The sequence below is a fragment of the Cariama cristata genome, unplaced genomic scaffold (assembly GCF_000690535.1).
Source record: "Cariama cristata isolate BGI_N322 unplaced genomic scaffold, ASM69053v1 scaffold36345, whole genome shotgun sequence".
Lineage (NCBI taxonomy): Eukaryota > Metazoa > Chordata > Aves > Cariamiformes > Cariamidae > Cariama > Cariama cristata.
This window is the reverse complement of record NW_009618772.1, coordinates 708-12,230: the sequence shown is the minus strand read 5'-3', so window position 1 is coordinate 12,230 and position 11,523 is coordinate 708. Positions and strand designations below refer to the sequence as shown.

The following is an 11,523-nucleotide window of genomic DNA, read 5'->3' as shown; positions in this document are numbered from 1 at the left end:
GGTCCCCTGTGCTCTTCTTCCCCTTCCAATCCTGCTGAGCCTTTGCTGGTAGAGCATGTCCCTTATAGCTCCGTAGGTGTAGATGCTTGCCTCTGGTTCTGTGTGTCGTCCTGTTTTGGCTCCATAGCGATGTCTCTGAGGTCTTCGATAAAACGCTGAATCTAGGGTGGGGAAGAGAGATGGCAGAGCTCAGAGCAGGGATGGGAACAGGAGGCAGAGGGGAGCTTATTGGCTCTTTTGGAGGGCAAATTTCACCAACCAAACTGAGCAGGAGGATAAGGCATTTGCCGTGCTGGACCTTTCCCTCCAGAATGGGCTTTTGGGGGTGAGTCTGAGTTCAGGGCAAGGATGAAGGAAACCAAACCTTGGCCATGGGTCAATATGCATCCCCTGCCACAGCCTGCCTGGCTCCCGCTCCTTCTGCCCCCACAGGGACCCACACCCTGCTCTGCCTCCTTGGACGAGACGGGTTTGCCTGGTGTCCTCTGCCCATTTCCCAGGCCGAAGAGAGAGCCCAGGTGAAAAGAAAGGTGTCTGTTGGGCACCTTGATTTCTCTGGGCTCTCCCCTCCCTTTGGGCAGCTGAGAGTCATTACTCTTCCTCTTTCTGGGCAGGGAGAAGGGGTCTGGCTTGGCTCTACCATGTTCAGCTGTCTGTGGCTGTCATCCACCGGCACGTCCAGGTTTGCTTTCAGCTGCATGTTCATGCACTGGAAGATGTTGGAAATGGCCAACTTGATGGTCGCCAGCTTCAGGGTTTGCATGTCAGCTGAATTCTGGATGTCGGCCAAGCAAGCCTCCTGAGAGGAGAGGAGAGGAGAGGAGACATGCAGCATGAGGACATGCCCCAGCAAAGATGTTGCTTTAGCACTGGAGACCCTGGCTCGGAGAGCCTAACTTGCACACTTATCTGTTTTGCTAGGAAGAAGCTGTCCTTGCCCACAGCTGTGCTGGAAGTGGTTCAGCTTGGTGTGGTGGACACAGATCCAGGAACCACCACAGCTGCTCCTTGCCCTAGGAGCCTCCCCGTCTCTCTGCTAACTCCTGCAGTCCTCACTCTGGTGGGTCCTCCCTGCAGGTCCCACTTGCACTCTCCACGGCAGGGCTAGCTGATACCCTGGGAGCAACACATCCCACTGCCACCCTCCCAGAGCAGGTGCTTTCCAGCTTTACCTGATGGGACCTAACTCCTGGAGCCTGGAGTACCCAATAAAGGAATTTGGCAAGGCCCCCTTAGAGTGACGCGAAGGGAGCAGAGGCCAGCGGAGCTGAGGGCATTTCTGCACTCCGAGCACTGCCTACACATTGATGTGCCTCATTACAGCCCGGTTTACCACCAGTCGGGTCACTTTTGGACTGGTAAGGAGGGAGGAGAAGGGTGAGCCCTGGGGGGCAGATGCTGTGCAAAGGATGAAAACAAAGAATACAAAATCAGCAAAACCAACTTCACTCTGAGGCCTGAGCCATGAACAGTGGAGACTATGAGACATGCCACGCTGAAACCCCATTACCTGGATGATGCGGCAAGGAATGGTGAATGGAAATGAGTATGACCAGGCTAGACAAACCCAACAGGCACGCGGTGGAGTACGCTTGGGTTTTGTGGCAAGGCAGACCTCCCTACAGCCTGGTTAGCCGATCTCTTTTGGCTCTGAGTTCAAGCAAGAAGTGAAAGATCACAACGCTTTGTGAGGGCCTTGTTTTAACAACCTCTGATGTAACCTGCTCTGCACCTGGTCTGTCATTCTTCATTCTACAGCCCCTTGGAGGAACGAAACTAGGCATCTCTTCCATTCACAAAGGCTGCTACTGGGCCTTGCCATGGCTTAGGCATGAGCCATCAGCTCATCTTGACACAGCCAGGCTTTGGAGATCTTCCCCTGCCCGCCCCACGTTTCCTCACCCAGGGCAGGACGTCACTTTGAACCTGCTCAAGACATGGTTGGAGCTGCACCAGCTCAGTTTTGTACTGCAGCATCTCAGCTTCTTTCTCTGCGATGTACTGGTCCAGGAGCACCTTGGCTTGCTCAGACATGTCCTTCTGCGCCTGTTGTGACCGCACCTGGTTGTTGTGCGTCTTCATCAGCATCCTGTAGCGCCAAACAACTTCCTGGATCTTCTCAAACTGCAGCAAAAGGGCTTCTGGTGTTAGTAATCCCTCCCCTGCCCTTGCCCTCCCCTCATCACGATTGCAAGTCTCGTGCTGTTTGGCACCCTGTCCTGACCAGGGGCAACACCTGTCCCAACTGAAAGATCTTCCCTTCTTGATGAGACTATTGCCCCAGTTGGTTCGTGAGTGTTGCCACATTCCCCGTATGATGACATCCTGCTGCACCAGTCGCAGAGCTGTCACTGCCGTAAGCAAGGGGAGATATCGCACCTCTACCCTGGGTGAGCATTGCTCTGATAAAACACAAAGCACAGCTGCAACTGCCAGCGCCAAGTCACCTAGACACGGGAGAGGGGCAGCTGGGACAGCAGGAGTATGAGCGACGCATGGAGTGATGCCCGGGCATCCTTGAGACAGGGCACAGCTTTTTTGACAACTGCCTGCGTTCCCATTCCCAGGCAGCTTTTCACTTCTCCCAAACCATCAATGGGACATGAAAGAGTGACACAAAGGGGTCTCCATTCCCCTCAGTCCTGTGCTTTTCCCTCTTCTAACAGTTTTTCTTTGGTCTTCTCAAGCCTTCACCTCCTTTTCTGGTTCTCCTCCCCTAACTCTGGTCCCCTTGGCTCACCTTGGTTGCAGGGAATCTCTTCCCACCCCATCTGAGGTCTCTGCATTTGACCAAGTGTTATGATTTCCCTGGACCTGCCTTATCTCCTCCAGGTTTACCTCCCACCTAAGGCCCTCCTTGAGGCCATGATCTGTCTCCTTCATGTCCAAACTCACCCGTGAGATCTCCACCACGTCCTCCAGGTATTTTTTGAAGATGGAGTACTTCTGCACTTTGTTGCGGAGTTTCTGGTGCTCGTTTTTCAGGGCTTCCAGTTCTCTCTTAGCTCTCCAAAGCTCACTCTGCTTCTGCATCTTCCCCTCTCTCTCTGTGCTCACTCTCTTCAGAACTCGGACTCGGATCTTATCGTTTTCCTGGTGATATTTCCCCCACCAACACGTGCACGCACACACAGAGGGAAAGGAAGGCAAGGGAAGATGGAGCCGGGTCAGTCAACAGCACTGGAAGGAGAGACCTTCACAGAGGAGAGACCAGTACTGGAGCACCCCTGGGAGCATTTTTCACTCCCTATTTAACAGGGCCATCCCTCTTGCATTGACCCTTTGGTCTTGGAGACAGGCATCTGGGATGGCACTCTGATTTTCAGACCTCCTGGAAGACACCTGGGTGTCAAAAGGGGGAGGACAGGCTGAGACCCTTCTTGGCAGATGTTTGGGGCCCTCAGGAGATGACACTAGTACAGGACAAGCTCTCTCCCACCCAAGCGCTACCAGGGCTTTCCACATCTGTGGTACAAAACCCCATGCCCTGACAGTCCTGTTCCTCACACCTCCAGGCTCAAGGAAGGCTGGGACAGATGTGATGGCCCAAGACTGTCTACCCAACGGAGGGGAAGAGGTGGAGGTGTGGCTCAGGGTCATGTCAACCGAACTGGTCAGGGGCCGATGTACCTTTAGAAACCGCTCAGATTTCTCCATGTAGGTTTTCAGCTGAGCCCCCTTGGCCTGGAGGTCCCTCCACCGGCAACTTAGGACTTGCATCCTCTTCTTGAATTCCTAGCAGCACCACAGTGAGCGTGACATGACTATGCACACCCAGAGCCAGTCACCTGCCTGGTGTTGCCCTCCTAAAAACCCACAAGTCCTCCCAACCATACCCCAACACCCTCCCATCTTTCTTACCTCTTCTTTCACCTCCAGAGCCTCTTGTATCTGTCGGGCTTGTCTCCTTTTCTGCAGGAAGCAAATAAATGGAGACAGGGACTCCTCCTGTGTCAGTCTGAGTTTCCTGCCACAGAAGTTTTCCTCAGGGTTACACACTGGTGCCAACACCTTGGCAGGGTGTTGAGTTGCTCTGCCCCGTCACCCCACTCAGTGAGCAACCCAACACCATCTCAGATCCCATCCGGCAGTATGCCATCCCCAGCCTTCCCCAGTGGGGATCCCACTGACAGAGCAGAGGGGTGTTACAGGGAGGAACAGGGCTGGGGAAGGGAGGCACAAGAGGAGCCTGAAGTGGCAGAGATAAGGGATGGGAGTTTGCCACGGTGCAGGGAGGAGGGATGGAGGAGATGAGAGAAGAGGATGGAAGGGATGGAGGTGGGTGGAGGACCCCCCTCACCTGAGCAAGGGCAGGAAGTTCTCCCTGTAATGCATGCAGAAATAAGCCAACAGGTCCTCATTGGTCATGGTGGCCATCGCTCCAGCCACCAGAAGGGCCTAGAGGGCCCAGGTACTCCTGGCACTGCTCGTCTCCCAGGTCAGCTCAGGAGCTGCCCTGCAAGCCTGAGGGCTTGGCAGTGCATGTGAGAGGCGGCTGGGTAGGGATGAGCTCCTGGGTGCCTCTTGCCTCCGCTTTCCCAGGACCTTCCTTGCCTTGGTCATGTCTGTGGTCACCAGCTCTTGGTGGTCAGTTGGCACATAATGGTTGCCGGGGGTAGCTGGAAGATGCTCAGGTGGTTACTTGGCAACCAAAGGCGGGTGATGCCGCCACGCCAGCGAAGGGCACTGACCGCTGGGTCCAGGACCAGGACTCTTCAGCACTAAAGGAAAGCTGAACAAATGCAGATTCCTTTCCCTTCCTCTCATTTTCTTGGGTTCTTCCTCTGCTAAAAATCAACCCCTGTGTCCTGTGACCTCTGCCGTCTTGGGCAGGTATTTCAGCACCCCCGAAATCCACATCCCACTGTCTCATAGCTCAGGGCAGGAGCTTGTTCCTTCTCTCTCAAAGCACCAGATGAAAGACAGTTAAACTGAGGCACATCCTCAGGGGTGCTTGATGGCTGTACTGCCCACGAATCCCTCTCTGTGTGCGACTGAGGTCTACCGTTTGCTAAAAATTAACTGATTTTTTTAATTTATTTTATTTTTCGTAGCTTTGGGCATTTGCACACGGTCCATTTTCAAAAATAAAGGAGTGGTATTCATCGGCCAGGTGGGGGAAAACCTACAGACAGCGGCGACCTTGGGGTCTGCTCCTTCCACAGGAGATTTCACCCTCTGATGTTTGCTTCTGTCAGTCTCTGGCTTCCTTGCTGGCTTAACATACAAGAGCATTTCTGTGAGCTACTGAAGCTGAAACACCCCTGGCTTGGTGGCAAAGGCTGTGAGTCTCCGGGAGGAGAAGTCTTCATGTCTGTTACAACCCTGCCTTGCATCAGGGAAATTCTTTCCAGGCAGACATCACCCCTTGCTCATTATAAATCAGTAGGAGTTGCAGAAAGTCTGCCAGATCCGTCTGGCACTTTAAACAGCAAGATGTATGGCCCAGGAAGAGGCCATTTGTTATATGAGAGATGCTTCATTTAGAGACAAATGACCCAAGGCAAAGCAGTGAATACACCTGGCTTTTATTCCTGAGGTTCAAATCGATCCCGTCAGTGACAGGTGACTTCCCCTCTGTCCATCATGGGATCCATCCTCTGTCCAACCTGGGGCTGTTCCCATCCCAACAGCTCAGGCAGATTAAACCTGGTCTTCTGGAGCAGTTTCTGGACCTTGGCAAAGGCAAGTCTTCACTGGGAGTGAGGTGTCCTTGTCCTCTTGTGCCTGAACTGTGCTGTCTGAAATTAAAAAACCCCTACGATTTTGGGGAGAGGAGTCTGAGGCAGGTGCCGGGCACCAGGATCAGCATTTCAAGCAATTAAAGTTCATTATCCGTATGAATAATGGGAGACAGGCATTTCCAAGGGGAAGCACTCGCTGACTTCCCTGTCTGACTAAGAATTCCCCATTATACAACATTTTGTCACACAGACGACCTCCAGGGAGCAAGTGATGTCATCAGTTACCTTCCTACTTGTTAGGCATGTATAACACCGAGGGGCTGCCGCTGTCCCTTTGGCTTCACAGGATTTCATTGTCCCTAAGGAGGTGCTGCCTTTCCACAGCAAGGATAGAAAGCACAATCCATACTAAAGTCCCTGGGGTTTTGCCTGCCCCCACAGATAGCTGTGGGATTCTCACTTTCCACGCTGAATGCGCAGAGCAAAGCTACTGCTGCCTGCAGGCTTATGAATAAAGGAGAAGTCACCACCGGGTTTTATTCTTACCGAGCAGTAGAAGTTGCAGCTGGGTCCAAGGAGGGTCAATCAAATGGTGGGGGACTCAGGGGGAGTTTGGGGATCTCCTAATACTCTTAGGCCCAGGGGAAGCCCCTTCCTTTGCCTCCTTTTCGCCATGGGAGCTGCAGCGCCCACTGACTTAGCACAGCAGAAAGCCAAGCTCAAATCACTTGTGTTAATCTCAGCCTTTCTTGTGTGGCAACCCACAGACCAGCCATCACCAACTTTATCTCATGGATTCTCTCTGCTCCTGCCTCCACCTTGCTGGTTTTGGCAGACAGAAGAGCTGCTTGGATTCGAGATCTTTGTGGGCCCCATCTGTACAGCACCTTGTGACATTCGCTCCTTGTCATCACCACAATGCTGTAATGACTAGCATAAAACATGTGCGCTGTGGCAAACAGGTCTGATGCCATTGTCTGAGTCCCCAAAACTTTATTCAGAGGGGTCATCTTCTGTGTGAGACAGTGAGCTGGCTGAGGACAGGACTGTCGAGTCGAGAAGATGTGGTGTGAGATGCCCTGTTGTTACCAGGGTACCAGTGATGTCTGCCAGGGTGCTGGGAAGGTGCTATGGAGAGCAGCTCCCATGGACTCACCTAGCACATGGGACAACCCCAGGAGAAGCCTGGACAGGGTGGCCTGGTCTGTCTGGGTATGTTACTGAGAATCTCTGGTCTGCCGTTGTTTTCTGAGTTCCTCCATGTTTGCTCTGATGAAGTTTGTACATGCTCATGGCTTTCTGTGGTTGTCTCCAGCATGGCTGGGCCAGGGTACCACTCAGGGGTCCTCCCTGCCAGTGTTTCTCCAGGTTCTTTCATGTTTGCAAGGACAATCCTGTCCACATATTACCCAACAGCCGTCTCCAGTGCATCCAGGCTCTGATGGAGCCCTTTGTGCTTCCATCGCCTGGCTGCAGCTCTGCCCAGAACAGCTATCTGCTATGGAGAGGACACTTGGGTCCAGCATCTGTATCAGAAAGAGTAGTAAGGAATGAAAAGCGGGACTAGCTCCAAACAGCCACTATCCTGGGGACATAGGGACAACCTAAGCTAGGAAAGGTGATTTCAGCCCTCGTGGCTGGAAGGGGAGGAGGAGAAAGCAGTGCTTGTAGGAGGAAGGTTCGGGATAGAGGGAGAAGAAATGCTGTGATGGCTGGAGAGGGAAAGACATGGGTGACCAAGTGGGATTGAAAATACACATTGTGAGTATCTTCCCCTGAATGTGAAAAGGCTGCTGGCTGACCTAACACAAAGAGACCTGAATCTTAAGTACCCGGTGACAGGCAGGTACCTGCCATGCAGCACCATGGTGCTCTGGGCATTTGCACTGACTCGTCCTCGGTCTTGTAGCACTCTCATCCCCACAGGATGGGTGAGCCCAGCCCATGAATCACCCAAAGCCACATGTGCTCCTGGCTCTTGCCTGCTCCAAAACCTACAGACCCCATCAGCAGACCTGCTTCCCGGAGTGCTGGACCCTCCTGGGCTGGTGTCTGGTAGATGGGAAACCTTGAGATGGGATCTGTCCTCTGCCCACCTGGAGGAAAGCCCAGCAGGATGAGATCAGACACCACACCTCACAGCTCTGGTGAAAGTGCTTGCAGATAGCCTTTTTTTTTTTTTTTTCTGATGTTCCTAATCACCGTTTGCCACTTTTATCCTCACATCAAGGTTTTATCTTCAACAAATGCTTTCCTCCTCAATACACTATGCATTAAAAAAGAGTTTCTTCCTATTATGCTCTCCATAGCAACTGCATCATCTTACCATGAATAAATTACCTCTGACTTGACATCCCTTATTAGAACACAGAAAATGCCATTTCTGAGTCATAGCTACCCAGGAGAAACCTTTTCTGTTCATCCCTTAGGTACATCCCCCACCTTTTTACTCTTTGAAGGAAACTGCTTTATTTTTTCTTTTCTTTTAAATCTCTGCTCTTGAAGCCCCTGGAGTTGAAGACTGATGGAAAGCTGACACAGACTTTCCCTTCTCGCCCTCAGAAACTCCCAGCAGTACAAAACGCCCTTGGTGACAGCCAGTTCCTCTAAATCACATTGGGCTCTGGGTTGGCATGATTTTGAATGGCCAAATCTCTTCCCAGCATCTTCTCCCAGTTCTTAGGTCCCCAAGGGACAGGTTTAAGGGAGAAGATGAGCTTCTATCCAGGGAGAGCATGATGCAGACAGCATGGGGACGTTCAAACATGGCATCTTCATTGAGTGCCCAGGGATTTTGGAGTTGAGGAGCTGTTCCCGTGTGGAACTGGGACCGTCTGGAGCGGAGGGAAGGTTCCTGCCTCTCTCCAGGAGTCTGTCCAGCTTGAGATACCTCCCAATTTGCCAAAGCACTTGACTTTTCTCTGCGACAGTGTGACCACAGCCCAGGAGAGGGAGCGCTTATTAAACAAGTGTGAGCTCCCAGATGCAGTCCTAGTCCTGCCCTGTTTCCTTGCCCTGGGATAACTCCAGGCAGCCTTTCTGGTAGTGGGCAAGGGTCTGGCCTTTCCGCACAACATACCCTTCCTCTGCCCTGTTCCCATCCCAACCTGCCCCTTCCATGGGAATGCAGTTGACGCTGATGGCAATGCAGGATAAATGTGCTGATGTGTAAGGAAGAAGGGATGGGGGAAGCCTGAGTCACTGCTGGGTGCCTCTCCCCGGACACCACTGTGCTCCCCTGCTGCCTTCTCTCCGAGTCATCCGGCACAGCAGGATTTCAGCTTAAGCCCCAGAAAGCCAAGGCCGTCAGAAATGCCCATCTCCTCTGAGAACCTCAGCACCTCTTGGGCAAGCTGGACTCTGCTCTGAGGAGCACATGTTTTCCATCTCCCAGGGCTCCCTGACATGGATTTGTCCCAACATCTGTACCTGCATCCCAATCCAAAGGGCACCTCAGGGTGCACCGCTCATATTGTGGCTTGGGGGAGGAGGAGGCTCAGGCTTGGGGGCTGATGCAAGAAGCAGCAGGAGAAGGAGCTAAGAAGTGGTTTCCAAACTCCAGACTCTCTGTCTATTTGCAAACTAGCACCCTCTTAAATTCACTTTATCATTTCCAGGCACCTAAGAGACAGCACAGGCTACTGGGAAAGCACAGGGCAGCTTTGCTCGTCCACCCGACAGCCGTGCGGCCACAGGAATTCCTTGCCTGCCTCTGTCTCTGCCGTTCGGATCAGGGTAAAACTTTTTGCCAACCCCAAAAGCAAGTGCATAGGTACTCAGGATGCAGTATTTTTGTGTTTGACTTTCTCCGTAGGTTTTTTATTCTGTAAGACCCAAGTCACACAAGCTTAGGGGTCAGTCATCCCCAAACGCTACGGTTATGCCATCAGTTTTGTGGTGCCTCCTGAAATCTCACTTCACCATGTGGCTTCGAGCAGAGTTGCTGGTTGGTTTTGGCTTCCCTGGCTTCTGTGGTGGGTTTCTGTGTGCATCAGGCTCCACTATCAGGGCAGTAACTTTTCCAGTTTCTTTCTTGCAATAAGTTATCTCTGTTCTCACTTAGCTGAGTCGCAAAAAGGAAACAGACTGGTGAGCCCATTAATGCAATAGGTGCGTAGGCTTCGTTGGAAAGGGTTATTCCACATCTCCCTGCCACCCCTGGTGCTTCAGCTGCTTGTTCCCACGCTGGTGCGGGTCAGCCTGTTTCGAAGAAGGGGGCCTGCGTGTGGCAGTGAAGCAAGGAGATGGTGAATATTTGCTGCCAGCTCTCAGTGCAAGAGAATAGCAGCCTGGATATTTGGATGAATAAGAGAAAAAAGGGGACACTGTTTCTGACTGGAGAAGACCAACTCAACACAGGTATCCAGGGATCTTTCCATTTTAAGACATCATTTGTTGAGCAAATCTTTATAGCAACTAAAAGCGACCAAAAAGGACAGTTTGCTCTTTCATGCACAGAGTGGTCCATGAATCAAAAAATAAGGATGATGTTCAAACTATGACTCAGTGTCCAGACAGCCCCGTGGCAGCAGCAATCATCGGACCATGTTAAAATGGGCTCATTCATTTGCTGTGCAATGGGGAGGATGCAACAGCTGGAGGAGGAGGAGTAGGTCTGCTTCCAGCCTTCAGATGTTGCCTATTCTCCAGCTTTGAGAGCTGGTCCCTGCAAAAGCAGGGACAAAAGCAAAGAAGCAGCAGCCATTTATTTTTCTCAAGAATAGTTTGCTCTTCCTTTTCTACAACCTGAATTGCTCAAAAAATGCATTCCCACCAGACAGTAGTGTAGGCTCATAGTTCTGCCCCAAGGCAGGTGCAACGACCCCTTCCCAAGGGTTTCAGGGCAGCAAACTGTCCTTACCCTGTTCCAGTTCAAGTTGGGATCTGGATCAGGTCTGCAAAGAGCGCATTAAAGGATCATTATCCAACTTCATGGTAGATGTCTTGAATGGAGATCTCTCCATGAGTCAGGTCATCCCAAACTCCCGTTGTAGGGAGAGGGATAAGCATTCCCAGGGCATAACACATCTGATCCCTTAAGACTGAATGAACTTCTGGAAGCTCCTGCTTTTCTCCATGGACTATCCAGGGCACCTGCCATGACCAGCTCACATAGACACATCCAATTTGGCCACCTTGAGCATCCTTGCTAGGCCCTGCAGCCCCTCACTTGGCCTGGGACCTGCCCAATCACTAAGTTGAGCCCCGTCCCCCAAGCTCTCCCTGGTCTTGACCTGTAAACAAGAGGTCTAAGGATGAGGAGAGGAAGTCTGCCTTCCTGGAGCTGTGGGCTGCAGAGGAGGAGGATACCCTGGTGGTGTGGGTAGACTTCATGGCTAGCCTTGCTGAAGGCAGGTCACTACATGCGCCCAGACACCAGTCTTCACCAGAAGTAGATGCTGAGACTTGTATTTTGGCTATGAGTCTGCTAAGGATGGGAAAGTAGATTTTCATGCTCCAGTTGGACTTCTTCAGCCTTAGAAAAATGACCCCTTCCAAGAAGCCATCTGAACCCTTGTGTACATAGAGCAGGATCCTGGAGGCGACTGGCCTTTCAGTTCGGGCACTGTGGTTTAACCCAGCACTCGATCTCTCAACAGCCCTCAGCAAACTCCTGCAAGCTGCCCTAAAGCTGGCCTGCCTCCAGCTTAGTGTCCTCTCCAGGAGCCAATGGAGACTTGGTCCTTGGTGGGAGCGTTCAGGCTATGGGGCTGGGGATGTGGTGCTAGCCCAGACAGCCCGAGATCATACATCAGTTACAGCAATGCAGCGTTTGCTATACACAGGCATCTCTAGGATCTCTCTCCTGGCTGGGTTTTAGCAATAGCTCTGTCATGGC

The 11,523-nt window shown here is 52.1% G+C and overlaps 1 protein-coding gene across 1 annotated transcript; it reads right to left on the bottom strand.

The window, feature by feature from the left end:
- Positions 1-62: 62 nt before the first annotated feature.
- Positions 63-4,377, bottom strand: CCDC42 (coiled-coil domain containing 42). The gene is made up of 7 exons (XM_009700994.1): positions 4,301-4,377; positions 3,862-3,967; positions 3,631-3,735; positions 2,896-3,093; positions 1,903-2,124; positions 641-799; positions 63-161 (listed from the first exon to the last, which is right to left on the bottom strand). The coding sequence occupies exons 1-7, from the start codon at positions 4,375-4,377 to the stop codon at positions 63-65; spliced, it is 966 nt and encodes a 321-aa protein (XP_009699296.1).
- Positions 4,378-11,523: the final 7,146 nt, after the last annotated feature.

Bases quoted from the DNA above. Each gene is read 5' to 3' on its own strand.
- CCDC42 (XM_009700994.1), bottom strand. From the start codon at position 4,377: ATGGCCACCATGACCAATGAGGACCTGTTGGCTTATTTCTGCATGCAT. The intron at 3,968-4,300 runs GTGAGGGGGGTC...CTTCTGTGGCAG, and splicing joins AACTTCCTGCCCTTGCTCAG to GAAACTCAGACTGACACAGG. The intron at 162-640 runs GTAGAGCCAAGC...TCCCCACCCTAG, and splicing joins GCCACAGACAGCTGAACATG to ATTCAGCGTTTTATCGAAGA.